Source organism: Phyllobates terribilis, unplaced genomic scaffold (assembly GCF_046119375.1).
Source record: "Phyllobates terribilis strain yellow unplaced genomic scaffold, ASM4611937v1 Scaffold_2__4_contigs__length_985480577, whole genome shotgun sequence".
Taxonomy (NCBI): Eukaryota; Metazoa; Chordata; class Amphibia; order Anura; family Dendrobatidae; genus Phyllobates; species Phyllobates terribilis.
This window is the reverse complement of record NW_027362762.1, coordinates 649,242,985-649,267,881: the sequence shown is the minus strand read 5'-3', so window position 1 is coordinate 649,267,881 and position 24,897 is coordinate 649,242,985. Positions and strand designations below refer to the sequence as shown.

The following is a 24,897-nucleotide window of genomic DNA, read 5'->3' as shown; positions in this document are numbered from 1 at the left end:
CTAGGTTCTTCAAAGTAGCCACCTTTTGCTTTGATGACTGCTTTACACACTCTTGGCATTCTCTTGATGAGCTTCAAGAGGTAGTCACCGGAAATGGTCTTCCAACAATCTTGAAGGAGTTCCCAGAGAAGCTTAGCACTTGTTGGCCCTTTTGCCTTCACTCTGCGGTCCAGCTCACCCCAAACCATCTCGATTGGGTTCAGGTCTGGTGACTGTGGAGGCCAGGTCATCTGGTGTAGCACCCCCCATCACTCTCCTTCTTGGTCAAATAGCCCTTACACAGGCTGGAGGCGTGTTTGGGGTCATTGTCCTGTTGAAAAATAAATGATGGTCCAACTAAACGCAAACCGGATGGAATAGCATGCCGCTGCAAGATGCTGTGGTAGCCATGCTGGTTCAGTATGCCTTCAATTTTGAATAAATCCCCAACAGTATCACCAGCAAAGCACCCCCCACACCATCACACCTCCTCCTCCATGCTTCACGGTGGTAACCAGGCATGTAGAGTCCATCTGTTCACCTTTTCTGCGTCGCACAAAGACACGGTGGTTGGAACCAAAGATCTCAAATTTGGGCTCATCAGACCAAAGCTCAGATTTCCACTGGTCTAATGTCCATTCCTTGTGTTCTTTAGCCCAAACAAGTCTCTTCTGCTTGTTGCCTGTCCTTAGCAGTGGTTTCCTAGCAGCTATTTTACCATGAAGGCCTGCTGCACAAAGTCTCCTCTTAACAGTTGTTGAAGAGATGTGTCTGCTGCTAGAACTCTGTGTGGCATTGACCTGGTCTCTAATCTGAGCTGCTGTTAACCTGCGATATCTGAGGCTGGTGACTCGAATAAACTTATCCTCAGAAGCAGAGGTGACTCTTGGTCTTCCTTTCCTAGGGCGGTCCTCATGTGAGCCAGTTTCTTTGTAGCGCTTCATGGTTTTTGCAACTGCACTTGGGGACACTTTCAAAGTTTGCCCAGTTTTTCGGACTGACTGACCTTCATTTCTTAAAGTAATGATGGCCACTCATTTTTCTTTACTTAGCTGCTTTATTCTTGCCATAATACAAATTCTAACAGATTTATTCAGTAGGACTATCAGCTGTGTATTCACCTAACTTCTGCACAACACAACTGATGGTCCCAACCCCATTTATAAGGCAAGAAATCCCACTTACTAAACATGACAGGGCACACCTGTGAAGTGAAAACCATTTCCGGTGACTACCTCTTGAAGCTCATCAAGAGAATGCCAAGAGTGTGCAAAGCAGTCATCAAAGCAAAAGGTGGCTACTTTGAAGAACCTAGAATATAAGACATATTTTCAGTTGTTTCACACTTTTTTGTCAAGTATATAATTCCACATGTGTTAATTCATAGTTTTGATGCCTTCAGTGTGAATGTACAATTTTCATAGTTATGAAAATACAGAAAAATCTTTAAATGAGAAGGTGTGTCCAAACTTTTGGTCTGTACTGTATATATATAACGAAACAAATCACAGGATCGATAGACAAGTTAATGATATGCAAATGATGAAAAAATGAGAATAACCTTTTCAGAACATCTCAATCTAGAGTAACGAGTAATGAGAATGAGCATCAGGCACATAAATACTCACACTTCCATGCCTTGGCATGTTAATAGTGAGATTATTAATGATTTTCTGAGGAATGTTCTGCCCCGTTGAATGCACTTGGGCACAGAAACTACCAAGATCCACTTTTGGCAGTTCCCTTGCAATTTTTTACCAATGGCATCCCAAATGTGCTATATGGGAAACCAGTCCAAAGCAGCTGCAGGCCATGGCAGCATGTTTAGACCACTTAAATAGTAACATTGTGGCCTAATGTTGTTATGTTCATAAAGGGATCCTGAGACACTTTGGAGAAATGACCATACCACTGTTCCCATGATTGATCCACTCTGCACTGCAAGTAGTATAAGACATCACATACCAAGCCCAAGGCATCAAACTGTTAAACCATTAGAAAGCATTTAGCTATAACAGAAAGCAGTTTGTTTGTTTTTTGGGGAGCAGTAGAATAATGAGTATCTGGACTCAACAGTGAAGCATAGTGGAAGTTCCTTGCAAATTTGGGGCTGCAATTCTGCAAACTGAGTTGGGAATTTGGTCAACATTAATGGATTCCTCAATGCTGAGAAATACAGGCAGATACTTATCTATCATGCAATACCACCAGGGAGGCATCAGCTTAGTGATACATTTATTCTGTAGCAGGAGAACAACCCCAAAAATACAGCCAATGTCATTAAGAACTAGATTCAACGTAAGGAAGAACAAAGAGTTCAGGAACTGATGACATGACTCATACAGAGCCATTTGCCACAGAAGCATTTGCTCAGGTCTACATCCACAGAAGATCTGTGGTTAGTTCTCCAAGATGTTTGAAACAACCTCCCTGACAAGTTCTTTCAAAAACCATATGAAAGTCAACTATAAGGATTGATGCTGTTTTAAAGGCAAAGGGTGGTCATGCTACACATTGATTTGATTTTGATTTCTCTTTTGCTCATGCATTTTGCATTTTTTTAATTGATGAAAATAAACTATTAACTTCTGTTTTAGAAAGCATTTTTCAACACCTGTGTAAAACTTTTGCACAGTACTATATATCTACAGTTTGGACACTCCTTTTCATAAAGTGGTTTTCCTTGTATTTATTGTAATTGCACATTGTAGATTTAGACTTTAGCAAAATCAAGTAGGAACACATATGGAAACTAGGAGAAAAGAAACGTGAAACAAACTAGAAGTGTTACACCTTAGTTTCCTCAAAGTACCTCCCTTTTGCTCTAATGACAACTTTACACCTCTCTGGGATTTTCTAAAGCAGCTTCATCAGGTTTTTCCCTGGAATAGTTTCCAATGAACAGTTATGTCTCATCAAGAGTTCATTTGTGGAATTGACAACAATGAAAAGGTGTTTGCGACTGTCAGTTGTATTTTGCAGAGCCAGTATATTGCAAAAAGAACTCAACTAAGTAAAGAGAAATGACAGTTCATCATTTCTTTAAGACATGAAGGTCAGTCAATATTGAAAATTGTTAGAATCTTGAAAGTATCCTCAAGTGGAGTCATAAAAACCATCAATCACTATGATGAAGATGGCGCTTAATAAGACAAACCCAGGAAAGGAAGACTACGAATTACTTCTGCTGCAGAGAAGTTCAGAATTACCAGCCTCAGAAATCGCAAATTGACAGACAGCAACTTAGTTAACACCCATCGTAAATAATGTACAGACATTAAGTACCAGACACATCTCGACATCAACTGTCCAGAAGAGACTATGAGAAACAGTTCTTTATGATTGAATAGCTGCAAAGAAGCCACTACTGTATACTGCAAACAAGAAGAGAATTGTTTGGACCAAGCAACACAAGGACTGGACATTAGATGAGAGGAAATCTATACTGTGTTTTTTTTGTACGAATCACCATGTCTTTATGAGATACAGAGAAGGAAATTGGATGGTTAGATGGTGTTGGGGTACTTTACTGGTGACAATGTTGGTGATTTATTCTAAATTGAAGGTACACTTAACCCAGCATGGCTACTGCAATAATTTGTAACACTATGCCTTCTTTTCTGATTCCCACGTACAGGGACTATCATTTCTGTTGCAACAGAACAATAATTCAGAACACAACTACAGCCTATGTGTAGCATCGGCGTCTCTGCCCCCTGCCAGGCAGAGACGCCGTCCCACTCACCTCCTCACTCCCCGCGCTCCCCGCTCTGCGTTCTCCAGCGCTCCTCTTCCTGCTGCCGGCGCGTGCAGCTCCCCGGGCACTGTGCTTATGGCGCGTGTGCTCCCTCCCTCTTAAAGGGGCCACACGTGCCGTCCTAAGGAGTACCTGGCCAATAGCCGAGGGTCCTCCCATATATAAGGCACCTCCTCCAAAATGGAGGTGCCCAAGCAAAAGTTGTTGCACAGTGTTTCTGACCTCTGCTTCAGCCCTCAGGTCCCGCTGCTAGCCTGACTACCAATCCTGCCCGCCAGCCTGTTACCTGCCTGTTTCCTGCCATGCCTGCCAGCTCGCTCACCTGGGAGCACTTGCTTGTTGCCTGCCTGTTACCTGCCGTGCCTGCCAGCCCGCTCACCTGGGAGTACTTGCCTGTTGCCTGCCGTGCCTGCCAGCCCGCTCACCTGGGAGCACTTGCCTGTTGCCTGCCGTGCCTGCCAGCCCGCTCACCTGGGAGCACTTGCCTGTTACCTGCCTGTTACCTGCTGGCCCGCTCACCTGGGAGCACTTGCCTGTTACCTGCTGTGCCTACCCGGAGGCTCCTGCCGTCACCTGCCATGACCACCTGCCAGCCTACCTAGAGAGTCCTGCTGTCACTTGCCGTGTCTACCTGATAGCCTACCTGAAGGCTTCTGCTCGCCAGCCTGCCTGCTGTACCCATCTGCAATTCCGGTCAGTCCCTGCCATCTGTACCGTGGGAGTCACCTGCTCCCTTACAAGGTCGTCCCCAGAGTAGCACCTGGTCCCTCTGCTCGGTCCCTCCCTGGTCACGGAGTCGTTAGCCGCCGTATGACCAGGGTCAGTCCGAGTTGATACTTAGTTAGGCCCCTCTGGGTCCCTCCTTGCACCGCAGCACAGAGGTTCCACCACTTGGATCCGTAACACTATGTAAAGGCTATATGACCAAGGAGGAGAGGGATGCAGGGCTGCATCAAATGACATGCCTCCATAAGCACTAAACTTAAGTAATATGGTTTGGGATGAGTTGAACTGCAGAGTGACGACAAAGCAGCCAGAAAGTTCTCAGCACCTGTGGGAACTCCTTCAAGACTGTTGGGAAATCATTTCAGGTTTAAACCTGATGAATCTGCTTGAGAGAATGCCAAGGGCACCTGTCCCTAATCTGTGCCTTGCTTTCCCCTCTAATGTCCGCTAGACTCTGCTGTGCTCCACATCGGGCTTTGCAGATGGCGTGATCCTATGTGAGCATCAGCCCGGGCTTATATAAGGCTCACTGAGATGCACTCCCGTGTCTTGGTATTGCCTTAAGACTTCTGGGTTGCTGGAGATTGACTTGCTACACACCAGTGTCTCCAGCCTGCAGTTTCCTGACTTTCTATGCCTGCCTGCGGTTTCCTGACATTCTATTCCTGCCTGTAGTTTTTTGACATCCTCCACTTGCCTGCATCTTCCTGACAAGCTATGTCTGCCTGCGATTTCCTGACATCCTTCACCTGCCTGCGGTTCCCTGATATTCTATGCCTGACTGTGGTTTCCTGACATTCTATGCCTGCTTGCAGTTTCCTGACATGCCCTGCCTACATGCCTACAGGCTCCTGTCCCTTGGCTATCCATGTCCCATATGCTCCACCTTCCTGCTGTGCTGGCCGCTGTTGTCTGAGTGCCCACCCGGACCTTGGGCTTGGAGGATCTACCTCACCTGGTGAGTCATATGAAAATCACACCTGAAACCAGATAAAAAGGGGAGACGTTGACTCAATCTTTGCATTGTGTGTGTGTGTGCCACACTAAGCATGAAGAACAGAAAGAAGGGAAGAGAACTGTCTGAGGACTTGAGAACCAAAATTGTTGAAAAATATCAACAATCTCAAAGTTACAAGTCCATCTCCAGAGATCTTGATGTTCCTTTTTCCACAGTGCGCAACATAATCAAGAAATTTACAACTCATGGCATTGTAGCTAATCTCCCTGGATGTAGACATCAGAGAAAAATTTGTGAAAGGTTGCAACACAGGATAGTCTGGATGGTGGATAAGCAGCCCCAGTCAAGTAGCAAAGAAATTCAAGCTGCTGACACAGACATAAAAAAGCTAGACTACAGTTTGCTAAAATGTACGTTAATAAGTTAAAATCCTTCTGGGAAAGCGTCTTGTGGACAGATGAGACCAAGCTAGAGATTTGTGGAAAAGCACATTATTCTAGTTTACCGAAAATGGAATGAGGCCTACAAAGAAAAGAACACAGTACCTACAGACGAATATTGTGGTGGTTCAAAGATGTTTTGGGGTTGTTTTTCTGCCTCTGGCAGTCGGTGCCTTGATTTAAACTGAATCTTTTCTGCTTAGTTTTTCCATCTCTCTACCATGCTGTCTTCAGATATGACTGCAAGTACAATGTAACAGGTTCCATTTAAAGTAAATTGGCTTTTTGTTATTATCTGTAAAAATATTTTTCTTGAAATGTGTATTGGGGGAGACAGGACCATGGGTTATAGCTGCTGCCACTAGGAGGCAGACTTTGAGTAGTTGTTTACTTCTCCCACCAGCTATACCCCTCCTGCAGGAACTGAGCTAATGAGTTTGTTGTAGTGTTGTAGCAAGAGGTAGGAAAAGCAGAAAAAGGGTTGTTGTTTTTTTAAAGATTCAGTATAACTTGTAATTTATTCATTGAAATCCTTTGTGTTTGTAGGCATATGAGTCCAGTGGGTGGTCTATTGTGAGTGCCAGCTATCTTTGCATGGACAGTCATAGGGAAGACTGTCAATCACTGAAATGACTACCGGACTTTTAATCAATATAATGCAAGTTTTAGTAAAACTTTTCCCACAAAAAAATGTCTATTAATCTGATCAGCTCCTCTTGCTCTATAACATCCTGCCTGCAGATCAGATATTAACATTACAGGTTCCTTTTAGGATCCAAGTGGTAACGTTTCTCCTTGTGGAGAGTAACATGCCAGGCCTGGCATGCCAGTGTGAGGAAGCTTAAAAGTCATTCAATGCTCCTCCAGGAAATGAAATATGTAAATTGCCTCTTCAGAGAGGTAGAGGACTAAAACTATAGTGCCACCTATTGGAAGTACCAATCCTAAAAGTCAATATCGACTCTTTAACGCGCCTTGCCATATAACTTAAGAAATAAAACAAACCAGTATCTCAATTTACAGACACGTATTTCTGGGTGTTGCCCCTTGTCAGTGCAAAGTATGAGATCTAATTTGGCTGTATGAGAGGCTCCAAGTAATAACATTTCGATATTGACTTTGAGAATTGCTACTTACAATAGGTAGCACTAGAGTTTTAGTTCTAGTCCTCTTTCTCTCTGAAGAGGCAATTTGCATACAGTCCTGCTCATCGTAATTGGCACCATGAAGTTTAAGTACATAATGTGGAATATCTCCTGAAATAAATAAATCAAGTGAAACAGTTTTTTTGTATAGAGCACTCATGTTCAATACAAAAGAGTAAATGATAAACAATAATTTAAAACAAAAAACAATGGAAGGGAAAAATAAAAAAAACTAAAGCTTGCTGTGACACTGGTATTGGCACCCTTTACATTAATTTAGTATGGAAACACATTTTGACTCGCATGTGGTAAATCACAAAAGAGATTAATTGCTGGTCTTCATGTGACATAAATTAGCAAATGAATGATGACTTCAGTGTTTTAACAAGCCACATGGTAGGCCCTGTTCCTTTGTCACAATGGTGAAGACAAAGAAGCTGTCTGAAGACAGAACTGCTATTATTAGCAAACACAAGACTTCCAAAGGGTATAAGGCCACCTCCTAAAACCTTTGTATCCCAGTTTCAACAGTGCACAATGTTATTAAGACGTTTTCCAAGCATGGAACCATTAAGAACCTACCTAGACGTGGGGAAAAGAGGAAAATTCACAAGAGATGTCTTCGAAGGTTGGTGCGAATGGCAGAAAAAACACTACGTCAAACATCCAAAGACCTGAAGGCCAACCCAAAACAGTCTGGGGTCATGGTTTCAACAAGTACACTAAACCAATGCTGTGCTTTATGGGCAAAGGTCAAAGAAAAAACCATTGCTGAAGAAAAGACATAAGAAGGAACAACTGATCTTTGCCAAAGAGTACCTTGGCAAACCACAATCCTTCTGGGAAAATGTTCTGTGGACAGATGAAACAAAAATAGAGCTTTTTGGCAATGCAAAGGAACAGTTTGTTTACAGACGGCGCAATGAAGCGTATAAGGAAAAGAACACCTTACCAACAGTTAAGCATAGTGGAGGATCCATAGTGCTGTAAGGTTGTTTTGCTGTGTCTGATACTGGAGGCCTTGATCGTATCACAGGAATCATGAAATCAGAGAATTATCAAGAGATTTTAAAGTGAAATGTCCTACCCAGTGTAAGAAAACTTGGTTTAAGTCGAAGTTCAAGGGTCCTCCAGCAAGACAATGACTCAAAGCACATATCCAAAAGTACACAGGAATGGTTGAAAAAGAAAAAATTGACTGTTTTAAAATGGCCAGCAATGAGTCCTGACCTCAATCCCATTGAAAATCTTTGGGGTGAGCTGAAATCTGTCATTGGGAAAAAGAACCCTGCAAACATCCAAGAGCTTGAGCAAACTGCAAAGGAAGAGTGGGAGAAAATTCCAGCTAAGAAGTGCCAGAAGCTTATAGATGGCTACAAGAAACACTTGGAGGCTGTCAGCAAATCCAAAGGGTGTGCAACCAAGTATTAATTAGGAGTGCTTTTATTGCTGCACATGCTCTTTATTCTGTTTTTTTCTTTGAAATTGCTACATGGAAGTTGAAAAACAATGTTTTATTGTTTTATTACTTTGGACCACTAATTAAAAAATCCTGAGGTTCTAACTTTGGTACATTTCCAATTATTTCTGAAGATATTGTACAGTCTATGAAAAAAATGAAGGGGTGTCAATAATGGTGAGAAGCACTGTATTTAGGTTCCCTTAAAGCATTTATGGTTATCCCAGAATGTATCAATAGATGGCAGTATTGCATAAAGGACAATATAGTAAACAGTCAACTAGTATATTATGCATTGTAATTACTGTGGTTTTTTTCCAAGAGGAGTCTATTGGTAGACAGATGCAACTGCATGCCTACATAGTGGTATCTGTCAGAGATATACATCATAGGTATTTGTCTGGAAAATTTCCCGCCATATACCTTTTGAAGAACATTTCAAAACTTACAATGTTAATGGTGTTAAAAAAGCATTAGACCTCATTCAAAAGTTGTTGTTTTTCATATGTGAAAAAAACAGAATGATTACAGGCTGCTGGATTAGATTTTCATTACTGTTTAGTCAGTTTGCTACTTTTAACCATGAGTGCTTTTGTAAATATTTCTCGGAAAACAAATGATGGAGGTTTCTCAAGCTTTTGCTAACAAACAATGAGGGAAAATGGACAGCACTAGGATGGCACTAGTGTGCTGAATTTTTTAACCCCTTTCTGACATGGAGCGTAATAGTACACCCCACGTCAGATCCCCCTGTTTGGTGCAGGCTCCGGCGCTGAGCCCGCACCTTTCCAGGCACATGTCAGCTGATCTATACAGCTGACATGTGCCCACAACAGCCACGGGTGGAATCATGATCCACCCACAGCTGTTAACTAGTTAATCTCTGACAGCAGCATTTAACTCGCGATTCTGGGAAGCGCACAATAGGCCCTGCCCATCAGTGACCCTGTCACATGATCGCGGGTCACCGATGGGTTGACATGACAACCCAGGGTCTGCAGGAGACCCCTGTGGTTGTCATTGCCAGGTTGCTATGAGCGTCGCCCAGTGGTCGGAGCACATAGCAAGTGAGCAATTCTCCTACCCACAAGCGATCTGATCATCACTTGTGTGTAGCAGAGGGGATCAGACAACTGCAGCTTCTAGTTTCCGTAGGAGACTACTGAAGCATGCAGAAAGTGTAAAAAAAAAAAGGTTTTAAAAAATATATAAAAGTTTAAATCACCCCCCTTTCGCCCCATTCAAAATAAAACAGTAAAAAAAACTTCACACATACACATATTTGATATCGCCACTTTCAGAATCACCCGATGTATCAATATAAAAAAAGAATTAATCCGATCGGTAAACGGCGTAACAAGAATAAAATTCTAAACGCAAGAATTACGTTTTTTGGTCGCCGCAACATTGCAATAAAATGCAGTAACAGGCGATCATAACATCGTATCTACCTCAAAATGGTATTAATAAAAACGTCAGCTTGACGTGCAAAAAATAAGCCCTCACCCGGCCCACGATCACGAAAAATGGAGACGCTACGGGTCTCGGAAAATGGTGCCATTTTTTTTTTTAGCAAACTTTGGATTTTTATTTCACCACTTAAATAAAAAAGAACCTATACATGTTTGGTATCTGCAAACTCGTAATGACCTGGAGAATAAGAATGGCAGGTCAGTTTTAGCATTCAGTTAATGTGGTAAAAAAAACAATTGTGGAATTGTGCTTTTTTTGCAATTTCACCGCACTTGGAATTTTTTTCACATTTTCCAGTACACAATATGGTAAAACTAGTGATGTTTTTCACAAGTACAACTTGTCCCACAAAAAACAAGCCCTCACATGGCCATATTTACTCAAAAATAAAAAAACGCAATGGCTCTGGGAAGAAGGGGAGCAAAAAATGAAAACCCAAAAACGGAAAATGTGGCAGTCATGAAGGGGTTAAGGACCCGATCACAAGTGGACATGTCTCCACTTTTATATTTTTTTGCGAAGTCACAGACGTGTGAACAGTCCCGTAGTCTTTAATAAAAAACTATGTGAAAAATGGACATCTAAATAAGATCTTATGCTGAAGGCTAAAGGGGTTGTCCAGCTATGGCACATAAGTCAGTGATCTTATGAATTTTCACATTGCGTACAGTATGCACTATCTGAATTCTACAGTGCCGTCGGTAAGACTGGGCAGACATGTGACCACAAGTATGTAATATGCATTCTTCTGGCCACATTCCGACTAGACAAGCGTGGCCTCGCTTCATTCACTTGTATTGAGCGATGCCGCGTACATCTAGTCGGAATGTGGCTGGTAGTATGCACGTCACATACAAACGGCCTCATGACTGCCCATTTCCTGCACCGGCATCAGAGAATCCTGAAAGCGCACACTGTGCGTGATGTGAGGATTCACGAGACTTTCATGGTAAACCTGGACAACCCCTTTAATAAAACAGTCTTCTCTAAAAACTTCCATTTAGTATTTTAAGTTTTGATGTAGCAGAAACAAATATTATTTTGTTATTGCAGCTACACACATTTGAGTCAACTGAAATCCATTAAATCCAAAGCATGGACAATGTGTATCAATGAGGGGTACTCTAATGCTTGTATCCACTTTCTCCCTGGTTCTTCCTTATTGAATGTACACAGTGAGGAGGGGGTTAAATGGAGCAGTGGTCACCAACACACTCAAATAAATGTTTATGGCTCCATAGAGATTAGTTACAAGATGTGCACCAGAAGGTTGTGTTCTGGGCTTTATGACACAAAAGTGTGTAGTGGATTAATATTCCTTGCTTTGTCTGTAGATGGAAATTAATGAAAATAATTTAGCAGTTTTGGCGAAAAGGGTCAAAACATAGAAACTGCAGTTCAATGTTTCCAAAAGTAAATTAATATACAAGGGAGGGAAGACTTATCTGTATAAGTACTGTATTGACAGTTCTTTGTTAACCATGACTTTAACAGATATGCATTTAGGGGTACAGATTTCGGACTTCAAAATAAGTTGACGATGTGACCAGGCACTAGGGAATGCAAGTAGAATGCTTGACTGTATAGCTAGATGTATAACAAATAGAAGTTTAAAGCTCTAATGAGATCACATCTGGAATGCTGGCTTTGGTTTTGGTGACCTCACGTATGGAAAGACATTGATGAAATAAAATTAGTCCAAGAGGCAGGTTACAAAAATTGATGGAAGCGCTCAAGTGGAAAACTTATCAAGAGAGACTCACAGAATTTCTACAGTCTGGAGAAAAGAGCGGATAGTGGGAACATGATTGAAACCTTTAAATATATTAAAGAAGCCCTCCCATGAATATTTTTTTTTTCATTATATGTGTGTACTTGTGTATGATGTGTAGTATGAGTGTGTTAATATGCTAACCTACTGCAGCATTTTCCAGGATCCAGCATCGTTCTGCTCTCCTTCTCAGTGACTTGACTGCTTTACAGAGTCTCCGGATCATGATGCGTTCTACGTGACACGGAAGTGACTTTTACAATGTAAGCTTTTGGAGCATCAGAACAAGGCTTCATAAACTTACATTATAAAAGAAACTTACGGCTCAGGCATAGAGCATAGAGCGAGCCGGATAGGCACAGATGGTTGGATCTTAATCAGATTTCACCTCGATTATCCTCTAACTTATTTGCCTTAAATAGGACCTGTCAATTGCCCATAAAAATGTAGATAATTACTTTGTAAAAATCTGAGCTCCCCTGATTCTGCTGTTTATATCCATATTGCACTATGTCACTCCATTGCAGAGATATTCACTTTTGATTCTTCTGTGCAGTATGTGAAATCTCTTCTTTGCAATCCAACTGGATGTTTCATCACAGTCTTCTCTGGGAGGTGTGCTTTTTCACGTTCGAGACATGATGAATCTGAGGTTAGCAGGTGATCTAGCGTTCCCAGATATTGCTAAGATGTAAGTGGCAGCATCTGAGAAAAAGGGTTGAAAGAGCACGCCGTCAGAGAAGACTGTGAAGAAACCCCCAGCTGAACTGTAAAGTAGATATTACAGGAATTTACAGGAACTGGAGGCTTTTTGCCAAGAAGAATGGGCAGCTTTACCATCTGAGAAAATAAAGAACCTCATCCACAACTACAGCAAAAGACTTCAAGCTGTCATTGATGTTAGAGGGGGCAATACACGGTATTAAGAACTGGGTGGGGTATGTGAACTTTTGATCAGGGTCATTTGGATGTTTTTGGTTGTCATTAAGATTTAAAAAGAGAAAACACAGTAGTTTGACAATAAATGGCTTCACCCAATCAATAACCATGAGTGGAGAAAAAGGTTTTTTTGTTATTCATATTCTCTGAAACAAGGCCAAGAAAGAAAAAATTCTGCCGGGGTATGTAAACTTTTGAGCAAAACTGTATGTTCAAACAATATCAGTTATTATAGTACAGAGTAAACCCATTACAAGTTAATTATCAAGATTTAATAGGGTGTTGTGCGCCCCCATTGGCTACAAAACCTGGGCTGCCATTGTTCCCTTCACCCAATGATTGAGCAATTATTATTACACATAACTTAATTTATGGACATCTATGGTATGATCTCTTTTCGTGTGTGGACTGGATGATTGGTTGGGTTGGTACAGGCATCTGGTGAGAATTTCATGTCAATAGCACTTTAGAAATATATTTACTTAGAAAATTGGTCACTACTTCTTTCACCCGCTGCATATGTAGCTAAACTTTTTTTAAATGAATTAATTATTGATCTGCATTTGTAAAGTTCTGAATCTTTGAACTATACTTCACTATCTTATTTTACTTCATTCTATCTTTAATACCATGCTGAAACTGCTGGCTTACCTAGTTCATTCTGTCTTAATAGTTGAAATGAATTGCAAGTCTAGCTAATATCTGTACTCAGAGAGTGACTTTCTCTGAGTAACCTGTACATTTGTAAATTTAAAGGAACAGTAGCATCTAAAGCATATTTATTTTTTATATTTCTTTTCAGGTCTTACCCCAATGCTTCAGGTAATCCAAGCTATATTAAATGACCCAGAAGATGAAACAACGTGTTTTTTACTCTTTGCCAATAAGGTAAGAGACACAGGCATTCTTCTACATAGAGGGAACACTGGGGATATTTATGAAAGTTATGCAAGAAAAAGTAAAGAAGTTGTCCAAATTAGTTAATAAGATTCAGTTTTTCAAAGCCTATACACAAAATAAAGACTGAGTTCTGATTGTAATATCCCAAAACCTTAGTCTGCCAACTGAACCAGCCAGAAACATTCCCTTCAATGAGACACATTTGTATCAGCCACACCTCCTTTGAGGTTAATTTCACCTGACAATCCTGTGAACAGAAAATTGGGAAGCACAATTAAAAGGGTTTCCCTGGCAGAAAAAAAAATATATCTATCTATCCGTCCCTATAATGAGTCACAGAAACAGCCTATTACTTTTATTTCCCTTTTTATTAGCTCCATGTAAGTGTAGCACCCTGAGGATTCGGCTGCTACAGGGGTATTGCACCTCAACCCAGAGGTGTGATATTCCACTCCCGGGTAAGGATGGAGTGTGGACCTGAGCTCGGTAGGCTGCATGCACTACACACATCCCATTTCCGAGGAACAGACCAACGGTACTCCCACTTAGAAATGTGCAGGTACGACCGAGTCTGTTCCTGGCTGGAGTGGGAGGGGGGTGGAACATCCCAAGTAGTGTAGGGGCAGATAGGGGGAGCAGCCTGGGTAAAGTTAGGAGCTCATTGGGTGCTGGTCACCTGAGCTCACACATAGAGGGAGTATATAAGGTGGGCACCATCTTAGATCAGGGTCAGTCTGTCAGAGTCAGTAAGAAGCAGAGGTCCAGATGAGCCTGCAGAGAGAGAGTGGAGCAGAGAAGGAAAGACCCAGAGGGGGAAAAAAGAAAGGACTCTGAGAACCCAAATTCAATCCCCGGGTGAAGAGTCGGCAATAGGGTACCGGATCCCAAACTGGTGGGGGCAAAAGCACACCCTAGCCAGAGACCGGAGGCCGTGGGCAGCGTCTGCCACGGCCACCCACCACATCCACCCCGAAGGCAAACCACGTGGAGGGTCAGGGAACCCAAGGCCAAGGGTCTCCCAACAGAAGGCCCGAGGGAGCTGGACCTAGGTGGATCACTAGTGGGGACGGCCAGAGGAAAGGACAGAAGGAGAGCTCAGGGTCACGCTCCGGACTTGTTTGGGGGTTTGCTGAATCCAGGACCTGGTGGACGCAGCACGGCTCGGGTGGTCACTTGAAGCTGGAGTGACCGGAACATCAGCAGTGAGTAAATACCCTAAACTGCACAACCCGACTCTGTCTTCACTTAACATCTACGCTGCACCACCACAACCCCCATCCTCTGCACCTGACCCCCTGAGGCTATACCCCACCCGTTGGGGGTTATACTATCAAAAGCTGCACCAACACCATCAGCCTCAGCGGACCCTGCTGCAGCGGCGGCCGTAGTGACCGCAATCCAACGGGTGGCGTAGTCGACAATAAAGAACTTAATAACATCTGTAGGACTGCCACATACAACTGAGCTTGACACCCTGGGCACGGACCGGGTCACAGCCACTCGGCGACTACAACTCCCATCTGATCCGGCTCCGGGTATTCCCCCTAAAGAATATGGCCCAGGGGGTGCGTCAACTTTGGCGTAGTCGGCAGGATTACGTGCCCGCAACACCCGGGTACTGCGTGCCTGAAGAAAAGAACGAGTTTACCTCAAAAAGAAGTCTCCTGCCGGTTCCGGAGGGTCCCCGCCATCGGACCCCATCACCAGTCGATTCCCGCCGGTTGTCCGCCATTAACAGCTTTTTCCCGCCATCTGCAGAGTTTCCCGCCACTGGGAAGCGGTTCCCGCCATTTCCAAAGGTTTCCCGCCTTGTCAGAGCGGACGCCATTATGGGCGTGCCAGAGGGTGGCAAGAGGCCACCTCCCATCGTGGGCCAGGACCGAAAATGGCGCCAAAAGTGGAAACCGCCCCCACCAACAGAGACTGTGATGCTAGAGGTGTCTGTCAGCGTGAAAGAACTGCCCCTGGAGCTGACAATCACCAAGTGGCCCCGGGACCGCCCTCGAAGTGGGAGGACTGAGAACAAGAGAACGAAGATGGGTGTCGCCTGGAGCAGTCTGGAGCGAGCGCACCCGGAGGCAAGAAGCCTGGAGAAGAGTATCGGAGGAGCTTACCCGGAGATGGCGAGAAAGCAGAGCAGCACCGGCCCGTTGGCCAGGAGCCTGCTAGAAACAGAGGAGGGAGAGCAGAGCAGCACCGGCCCGCTGGCCAGGAGCCTGCTGGAAACAGTGGAAGGAGAGCAGAGCAGCACCGACCCGTTGGTCAGGAGCCTGCTGGAAGCAACGACCCCACTAGGCCTAGTGGAGGTCCTAGCACAGCTCCCCCGAGACCGGGAGTGTGCACAGACCGCTCTGGAGGGCCTCGCAAGGAGGATGGCCCGGGTGCAGCGAGAGACGTTGGCGGAGTGGAGCCGTGAGATGGCCCAGCAGACCGAGACCTGTCAGCGGAGCACGCCACCCAAGACGAGGAGACAGACCGCCTCTGAGGATGGCGCGGGAGGACTGAAGGCCGGAGACGGCGCCGAGAAGGGAGCCGAACGAGTGGAGGCAGGTAAAGGGGACGTCTATACCCCAAACCGGGAAACCGCGTACCTGCCCCAGCTCCCCGTCGCAGAGCCCGAAGTATCCCCTGCCGTGCCCGTCGCTGCAACGTCACCGCCGCAGACTAGGCCTCAAACGGGAGCCGCGACCCCTGTGACGTCACACGCCTCGACCCCGAGCGTGACCAAGCAGGAAGTACCATCGGCCTGGTCGCAAGGCCTAGTACCCCCGGGCGCCGCAATACCAACAGCGCCCCCTACCTCCGCGGAGCCACCGGCCTGGTCGCAGGGCCAAGTAGCCCAGGGTGCCGCCGTCCTTACGGTGCCCTTCACTTTCCAGGTGCCCCAGGCCTGGCCGCAAGGCCTGGGCAACCCGGGCGCTAACACCACCGCGCCCATAAGACCAAGAGTGCCGCATCTGGGAGAGGACCTGTTTACCCAACACACGTGCCCGGATGGGCAGCCTTTCATCTGGCCCCAGGAATATCATGAACTGGAACGGCAGAGGAAGGCTCGGGCCATGTGTGCACCCCTGATCCCGGCTCCAAAGCCCGTAAAGAGGATCTCGCCCCCGCTAGAAGAGGCCCAATTTGAGTGGGACCCCACCGGAGAAGATCTCATGGGGTTCACTCAGGAGACTCGGGCAGCTGCAGCGGAGCGTGCTGAGTGCTGCCGCCAACAACTCGAGGTCTTCGAGAGGGAGCGGAGAGAAAGGCAGGTCCGGGAACAGCAAGCTCAAGTAAGGAGCGCGGAGCAGAAGAGCCGGGCCAGGAGAGACCCCCGTGCAGCGCATAGTCCCCGCACCACCGGGACTGTGATCAAGTTTAACATGCAGCATGGGTGGGGCTTCATCCGAGACCACCGCACCCCAGGCGACGTCTTCGTGACCAGGAGAGACGTTGAGTCCCACCTACCGGAGGGACACAGAGGTCGTGACCTTTACATCGGGGACGAGGTCACCTTTACCCGGCACAAGTGTGCCAAAGGACCCTACGCCCTCCATGTGCATCGCCTGACGGAGGAAGAGCTGCGGTGTGAGGAGGAAGAACAAGAGGACCCGGACGGGTCTGAAGCTAAAGGTAACCACAAAGAAAGAGCAGGAGGACGTCGTCGTTGAGTACGGCAGAGTAGAAGCTGTATATAGTTACCCGTAGGGGTACCAAAGAAACTGTTGCTGATAATATAGTCCCCGTTGGGACCAGCATGTGTGAACTGTTTACCCGTTTATCCCTTAAATCCCACTGACCGAGGACTGAGAGCGGTCATTCCTCCCTTATACCTGGCCGAGGACTGAGAGCGGCCATATCCCCTGTATATAGTTGCGCGTCCTAAAGCGCTCCCTACTGGTTTTACAGGAAAGCCACGAGTTTTTCAAGAAAAGACTGTCGCACTTTACCCGGTCACACGTTGCACAGTGACCGGAGGAGGAGCAGAGGCGACGAGAATGTTATTTATATGAAAAGTTTTCTGATATATATATGATATTTTATATGTTTTTACTATGTTGTTTATATGAAAAAAATTTGTATGTTTTGTGGTGTTTTGTTCTTACAGCCCGAGGACGTGCTGTGGTTTACCAGGGGGGAATGTAGCACCCTGAGGATTCGGCTGCTACAGGGGTATTGCACCTCAACCCAGAGGTGTGATATTCCACTCCCGGGTAAGGATGGAGTGTGGACCTGAGCTCGGTAGGCTGCATGCACTACACACATCCCATTTCCGAGGAACAGACCAACGGTACTCCCACTTAGAAATGTGCAGGTACGACCGAGTCTGTTCCTGGCTGGAGTGGGAGGGGGGTGGAACATCCCAAGTAGTGTAGGGGCAGATAGGGGGAGCAGCCTGGGTAAAGTTAGGAGCTCATTGGGTGCTGGTCACCTGAGCTCACACATAGAGGGAGTATATAAGGTGGGCACCATCTTAGATCAGGGTCAGTCTGTCAGAGTCAGTAAGAAGCAGAGGTCCAGATAAGCCTGCAGAGAGAGAGAGTGGAGCAGAGAAGGAAAGACCCAGAGGGGAAAAAGAAAGGACTCTGAGAACCCAAATTCAATCCCCGGGTGAAGAGTCGGCAATAGGGTACCGGATCCCAAACTGGTGGGGGCAAAAGCACACCCTAGCCAGAGACCGGAGGCCGTGGGCAGCGTCTGCCACGGCCACCCACCACATCCACCCCGAAGGCAAACCACGTGGAGGGTCAGGGAACCCAAGGCCAAGGGTCTCCCAACAGAAGGCCCGAGGGAGCTGGACCTAGGTGGATCACTAGTGGGGACGGCCAGAGGAAAGGACAGAAGGAGAGCTCAGGGTCACGCTCCGGACTTGTTTGGGGGTTTGCTGAATCCAGGACCTGGTGGACGCAGCACGGCTCGGGTGGTCACTTGAAGCTGGAGTGACCGGAACATCAGCAGTGAGTAAATACCCTAAACTGCACAACCCGACTCTGTCTTCACTTAACATCTATGCTGCACCACCACAACCCCCATCCTCTGCACCTGACCCCCTGAGGCTATACCCCACCCGTTGGGGGTTATACTATCAAAAGCTGCACCAACACCATCAGCCTCAGCGGACCCTGCTGCAGCGGCGGCCATAGTGACCGCAATACAACGGGTGGCGTAGTCGACAATAAAGAACTTAATAACATCTGTAGGACTGCCACATACAACTGAGCTTGACACCCTGGGCACGGACCGGGTCACAGCCACTCGGCGACTACAACTCCCATCTGATCCGGCTCCGGGTATTCCCCTAAAGAATATGGCCCAGGGGGTGCGTCATAAGCCCTTTACAGTAATCCTTGTGGTCTGAAATTGCTTACATTCTGAGCTTTTCCTCTAGACTACATTTCCCAAACGGCAGTGCACCTTTGACTTTTCTGCCACAGCTTTATCCAACCCACAGCTCACATATTCCCACTTTTTCCACAGCTGAATCCTACCTAAAGATCACACACCACCAATTCCACCTACAAAGCACCATCCTGAGACTACTATACAGTCTCAAGATGGATAAATTGTTGCCCACACAATATCTTCTTTCTAAGATACCTCCTACTTCATTAAAAGGGTTGTCCACTACTTTATATGATCCCCCAATGTATTCCCCCAGGGCTCATAAGTGTTTCTTTAAATACCTTGTGGTGCCTTTTCTGCCTGTGAGCAGCTCTATCACTGGCCACTCACAGGCATCACATGACCCCCGGCTGCAGCCGGTTCTGACATCCGCTGCAGCAGGGGCTACTCACTTCTGCGTTCCACGGAGGACACTGGGCTGTGGGTGACGTTACCCAGCACGTCACACCTGGCATCCACCGCGCGCTCTCCCTCTCCTCATTCACTGGGAAAGTGCGCGGTGGATGCTGGGAGTGACGCACGGGGTAACCCTGCCCACAACCCAGCATCCACTGCGGGGAGCGCGTCACTGATGTCCCTCCTCACTTGAAAAGGCACCGCAAGGTATTTACAAAAACACTTCTGGGCCCAGGGAGGATACATTGGGGGGTTCAAATAAAGTAGTGGACAACTTCTTTAAGGTGCTATGCTATCCTATATTAATAATGTTCCAGGTTCTGATACTGACACCACACAGGCTCAGTGTACTGTAAGTAAAAAAATTAGTTCTAGAATGGATTCAGTTATTGGAATGTAACATAACTGTCTGGAATGTCAAGAACCAACCCCTCTGACCAAAGTCACCAGTTGATCAGCTTTTTAGTGCTCTGAGAATCCTGAACCGCTCTGCCTCTGTGGGTTCAGCTCTGCCATTCACTGAAAATGAAAGCAAGGGGAAAGGGGAGAGGGAATATTCAGCTCACAAATGGAAGCAAAATTGAAGCCTCCATCGAGAGAATGTGATGGTGCACAGACTCTAGATTAGCAGCTGGGCAACAGTCAGAAGAAAATAAGGGGGGTTCCAGCATCTAGAGTTAAAATATGACTTTTAATTGAAAAGGATTAAATATATGAAAACAAAAACATACCAAAAAGGAGGTGGGGGAGAAGGGGGGGTAGACGTGGGAAGGGAGGGTAAAAAATTAAAAGGGCACGGGTCTAAGAGTTTCAAACTATAAAGCTCTTAGTCCTGACGATGAATGTGTCCAAATGGTTTGTATTTATTGCAAACAGGAAAAGAAAAGGACACATGAAGCACATGATTCAATTAGGTGTAAGCTATTCTTTGATTGTGTTTTGAGGGACCTAAGTGTGAGGCAGTATTCCAAGAAAAACAGAACTCATTATCAATAGTCAAATGTATCAAATGAATGTAGTATATTAGAACTTTGTACCGGGACAAAGACAATGATGTAAAAATGTCTAGGTTGAGTATAGTGTTCATATGTAAAATGATTTAAATATAGCTATTATATAAGTGCACTTAGTAAAAAATCTGTTGAATCAGAAAACCCATGTTTCAATATGCGATATACTGTATCGAGAATCCAAGGTCATCAATGGCATTTTCACTCTAAATAAAGTCCAAGTTTTTACTCACCTATCCCAGCTCCAGTATCGTGCTGTGCTTCTTCCTTCCACTAAGGCTGGTGTCACGGGTGTATCAGAAGTGACAGAGAAGTCACCTCACCCTGCAGTTGGTTGCAGGAGATCTCTTCGCTTGGCATTACAGACAACTTCTTAGAAGCTATATCTCTAGGATCCAGCAGCTACCTTCCTCTGGCTATAAATAAATACCTGCTGTGTGCCAGAGGGAGGTGCCGGCGATATTCATTACCCCTTGTGAAGGCTTGAGCAAGAGCAGTACTTCTTCCTCTCTGGTGCTAGAGGACCTGTGCGCATTTGTCTGGAGTCGACTAAAGATAAGAGATTTTCCCTTGTTTGTCCCCCCTTGTTGTCTTTAGTGTCCAGTGGGGATCGACTAGTGCTCATCCCTTCCCTTCCATAGCCTGAGCCTAACGCCAGGGAAAGACAGGGTGAGGTACGCATGTGGCGATTTGTGAAGAACCAATATAGGGACGTTAGTGGAGACAGGGTGACCCTAGATCAGCCTAGGAGGTCTCCACTCCCCCCTTTCCCTAGAGTCTGGGCTTCCTTTCCCTCTTCCCTTTGTGTTGCACATAGTCTTTCCCACACCTTGCGTGACATTATCGCCGGCTGAGCACATTTTGAAAAGAAAAAAAAAAAAACTGACACTTTGGGGGTTTTTTTTCTCTGTGTGTTTATGGGAATGGACCTTTTTTTTCCTCTTTCTCCTTGGTATGGGTTCAGTTGCAGAGATCGCAAAGCAGTTCCACTGTCTTTCTCTGAATGACCTCTGCCGTGAGGTTCAGCAGCAGCATCAGTGGCTACAGGTCGCCAATGTGGGGGTCTGTGCAGGTAGGCCTGTCCAGCCTGAACCCAAAGTTGCCCTCCCAGACAGGTTTTCAGGAGGTAGGGACAAGTTTTTTGTTTTCAAGGAGGCCTGCAAACTGTATTTATAACTTCGTCCTTACTCCTCCGGAAATGAGGAGCAACGGGTTGGAATTGTGATCTCTCTATTGCAGGGAGATCCTCAGTCGTGGGTATTTTCTTTACCGCAGTACTCAGTTTGTCTCCAGTCTGTGAAAGGGTTTTTCGGGGCTCTGGCCCTCATCTATGATGATCCTGACCAAGTCGCCTTGGCTAAGTCTAGGCTACGCTGCCTTCAGCAGGGAAATTGGTCAGTGGAGACGTACAGTTCGGAATTCCGTTGATGGGCAACGGATTCCAAATGGAATGACTCAGCCCTTCAAAGTCAATTTTGTGAGGAGCTTACCGAAAGGTTGAAGGATGCCTTGGCAGTATATGAAACCCCTCAGTCCTTGGAGGTTGCCATGTCGTTGGCCATATGTCTTGATATATGGCTCACCCGTCTATCCTTTGGGATAGACGGGTGAGACCACCTTCTCCGGGGCCTTCTTTTCAGGGTTGTGTACCTCTGCCAGGGGAGCGGTCTGGGGGTGAACCAGTACTGGTGGAGGTGGAGGAACAAATGCAGTTAGGGGGTGTCTCTGCATCATACATCTCCCGGGAGATTCGCAAGAAAAAAGGCATATGTTTTTTTTGTGGGGAAAAAGGGACATTTTGTTGGCAACTGTCCTTCAATTCCTAAACAAAAGGAGACTTGATTAACTCTTGGTAGTCTGGAGTTGGATAAACAAGGGGTGCATTTGTTGCCAACCTGGAGTTCCCTCTTTGTCCTGACAGCAGAGGTGGTGCTAGAGAAAAAAATAAACGAGAAAATTTCTGTGTTTGTTGACAGTGGAGACGGAGTCAGCATGGTTGATGCCGAGTTTGTGAAAACTCATGGTCTTGCTTGCTGTACTTTAGCTAAACCTATTTCCATCTTCGCCATTGACTTGGCGCCACTTGCACAGAAAGCATTTACTCAGATTGTATATAATGTAAAACTGAGGGTGGGGTCAGTTCATTGTGAAATAATCCCTTGCTATGTCCTGGACAATCTTCCCACACGTATTGTTTTGGGTATTCCTTGGCTTGTTAAACATAATCCGTTGGCGGATTGGCAAATCGGGGAGATTATTGAATGGAGAGATTACTGCCATGAGCACTGTTTAGATATTTCCCTTGCTACTGTCTCTACGGAAATGTTACCTGCTTTTTGGTCTGGTTTTGAGGATGTTTTTTCTGAGAGGGGGTGTCAGGATTTGCCTCCTCATTGTGCTTATGACTGTCCTATTAACCTGACCCCCCAGAGCTAAACTACCGAAGTCCAGACTGGACATTTTGAGAGTCTGGTTATGCCTTTCGGTTTGACCAATGCACCTGCGGTATTCCAGCATTTCATAAATTATATTTTCCATCATTTGGTGGGGAGGTTTGTGGTAGTCTGCCTGGACAATATTTTGGTTTACTCACCTGATTTTGAGACACATCAGGGGCATGTTAAACAGGTGCTCCAGATATTAAGGGATAACAAACTTTATGCCAAACTGGAAAAATGTGTTTTCGCTGTTCAGGAGGTGCAGTTTTTGGAGTACTTGTCATCTTTGGGTTTTCGGATGTATCTGGAGAAGATCTGTGCAGTCCTTGATTGGGAACGTCCCGAGAACCTGAAGGCTCTACGTTTTCTGCTGCTTTAGTAATTTTAACCAGAAAGTCATCCAAAATTACTCTGTAATTGTGAAACCCCTTACTGACATGACTAAGAAGGGGTTTGATTTTTCCAAATGGTCGGATGCTTCCCTCCAGGCTTTTTCTTCCTTAACGAATCATTTTGCCACTGCACCTATACTCAGTCAACCAGATAGTTCCCAACCCTTTATTGTGGAGGTTGATGCTTCGGATGTCGGGGTTGGGGCTGTGTTATCTCAGGGTCGGACCCCTGGTAAATGGCGACCATGCACCTTCTTTTCTAAAAAATTGTCTTCGGCTGTCATGCCAGGTGTGAGTGCAAAACAGAGTCACGCCAGGTGTGAGTGCAACACAGAGGGGAAAGGGAAAGGGAGCCCAGACACTAGGGAAAGGGGGGGAAGAGGTGACCTAATCTGGACTAGTGTCACCCTGTCTTCTAAAGTCCCTATACAGCCTCCGCAGCTGTCGCCGATCACGTTCCTTGCCCTACTATCCCTGGCGTAAGGCTATAGCTGGGGGTGGAAGGAGATGAGCACTAGTCAACCTCCGCTAGCACTCTAAGAACAAAAGGGGAAGACAACACAGGGGAATAATAACTTAGCTTTATAAGAACTCCAACAGGGCACACGGCCTCAAGACTCCAGAGAGGACGTGATGCTGCTTCAGCCAAGTTCCAAGCAGAAATTAGTATAACCGGCGACACCCACCTAGACACACAAGGTATATATACACCCAGACTAAAGGGAGGTAGTCGCTGGGTCCTAAACACAGCTTCGTATCTAGGCAGTTGTCTACATTGCCAAACGTGGAGATCTCCTGCAAACCACTGCAGGGCAACTATCTGTCACCTCTGAAACACCTGTGACAGTACCCCCCCACCTCTACGAGTGGGCACCGGACACTCAGTACCGGGTTTCTCAGGAAAAGAGGTGTGAAAAGAGCGAACCAATCTGGGAGCGTTCACCTCTGACGCTGAAACCCACGTTCTCTCGTCAGGACCATAACCTTTCCAGTGCACCAAGTATTGCAGAGAACGACATTGGAGACGAGAATCTACTATCCTCGAAATCTCGAACTCCAAATTACCGTCAACCATTACTGGGGCGGTGGTAGAGGTGAGGGCTCAAGAGGTTCTACATACCTTTTGAGTAACAACCTGTGGAACACATTGTGAACCCTAAGGGCCAGAGGAAGTTCAAGACAAAACGCTGCTGGGTTAATGATGGTGGTCATTTTGTAGGGACCAATAAACCTAGGTCCCAGCTTCCAAGAAGGAACTTTCAATCTTATATTCTTGGTAGACAACCACACAAAGTCATTCACATTCAGGTCCGGACCTGGCAAGCGTTTTCTGTCAGCTATACATTTATACCTGTCACCCATGGTCTTCAAATTACACAAGACACCCTGCCACACAGAGGAGAGCGATGAAGCAAATCGTTCCTCTTCAGAAACTCCTGAAGCTACTCCCCCACTGAAAGTACCAAACTGTGGATGATATCCGCATGCACCGAAAAACAGTGACCTGCCAGTGGATTCTTGGCGATGATTATTGATGGCAAATTCTGCCAGCGGTAAGTAGAATGCTCAATCCTCCTGATTTTCGGAGATGAAACACCTGAGGTCTCCAAGCTCTGATTGAGCCACTCGGTCTGACCATTCGACTGAGGGTGAAAGGCAGAGGAAAAGGACAGCTGCACCCCCAGTCGAGAACACAAAGCCTTCCAGAACTTGGAAACAAACTGTG

The 24,897-nt window shown here is 45.8% G+C and overlaps 1 protein-coding gene across 1 annotated transcript in view; it reads left to right on the top strand.

Moving 5' to 3' along the window:
• The window catches only part of CYB5R1 (cytochrome b5 reductase 1), a 150,222-nt gene that overhangs the window by 99,503 nt on the left and 25,822 nt on the right, over positions 1 to 24,897 (top strand). Inside the window, exon 7 of the mRNA XM_073669141.1 lies at positions 13,450 to 13,535. Within this exon, the coding sequence (XP_073525242.1) occupies positions 13,450 to 13,535 (86 nt within the window). The remainder of the gene's footprint in view (positions 1 to 13,449; positions 13,536 to 24,897) is intronic.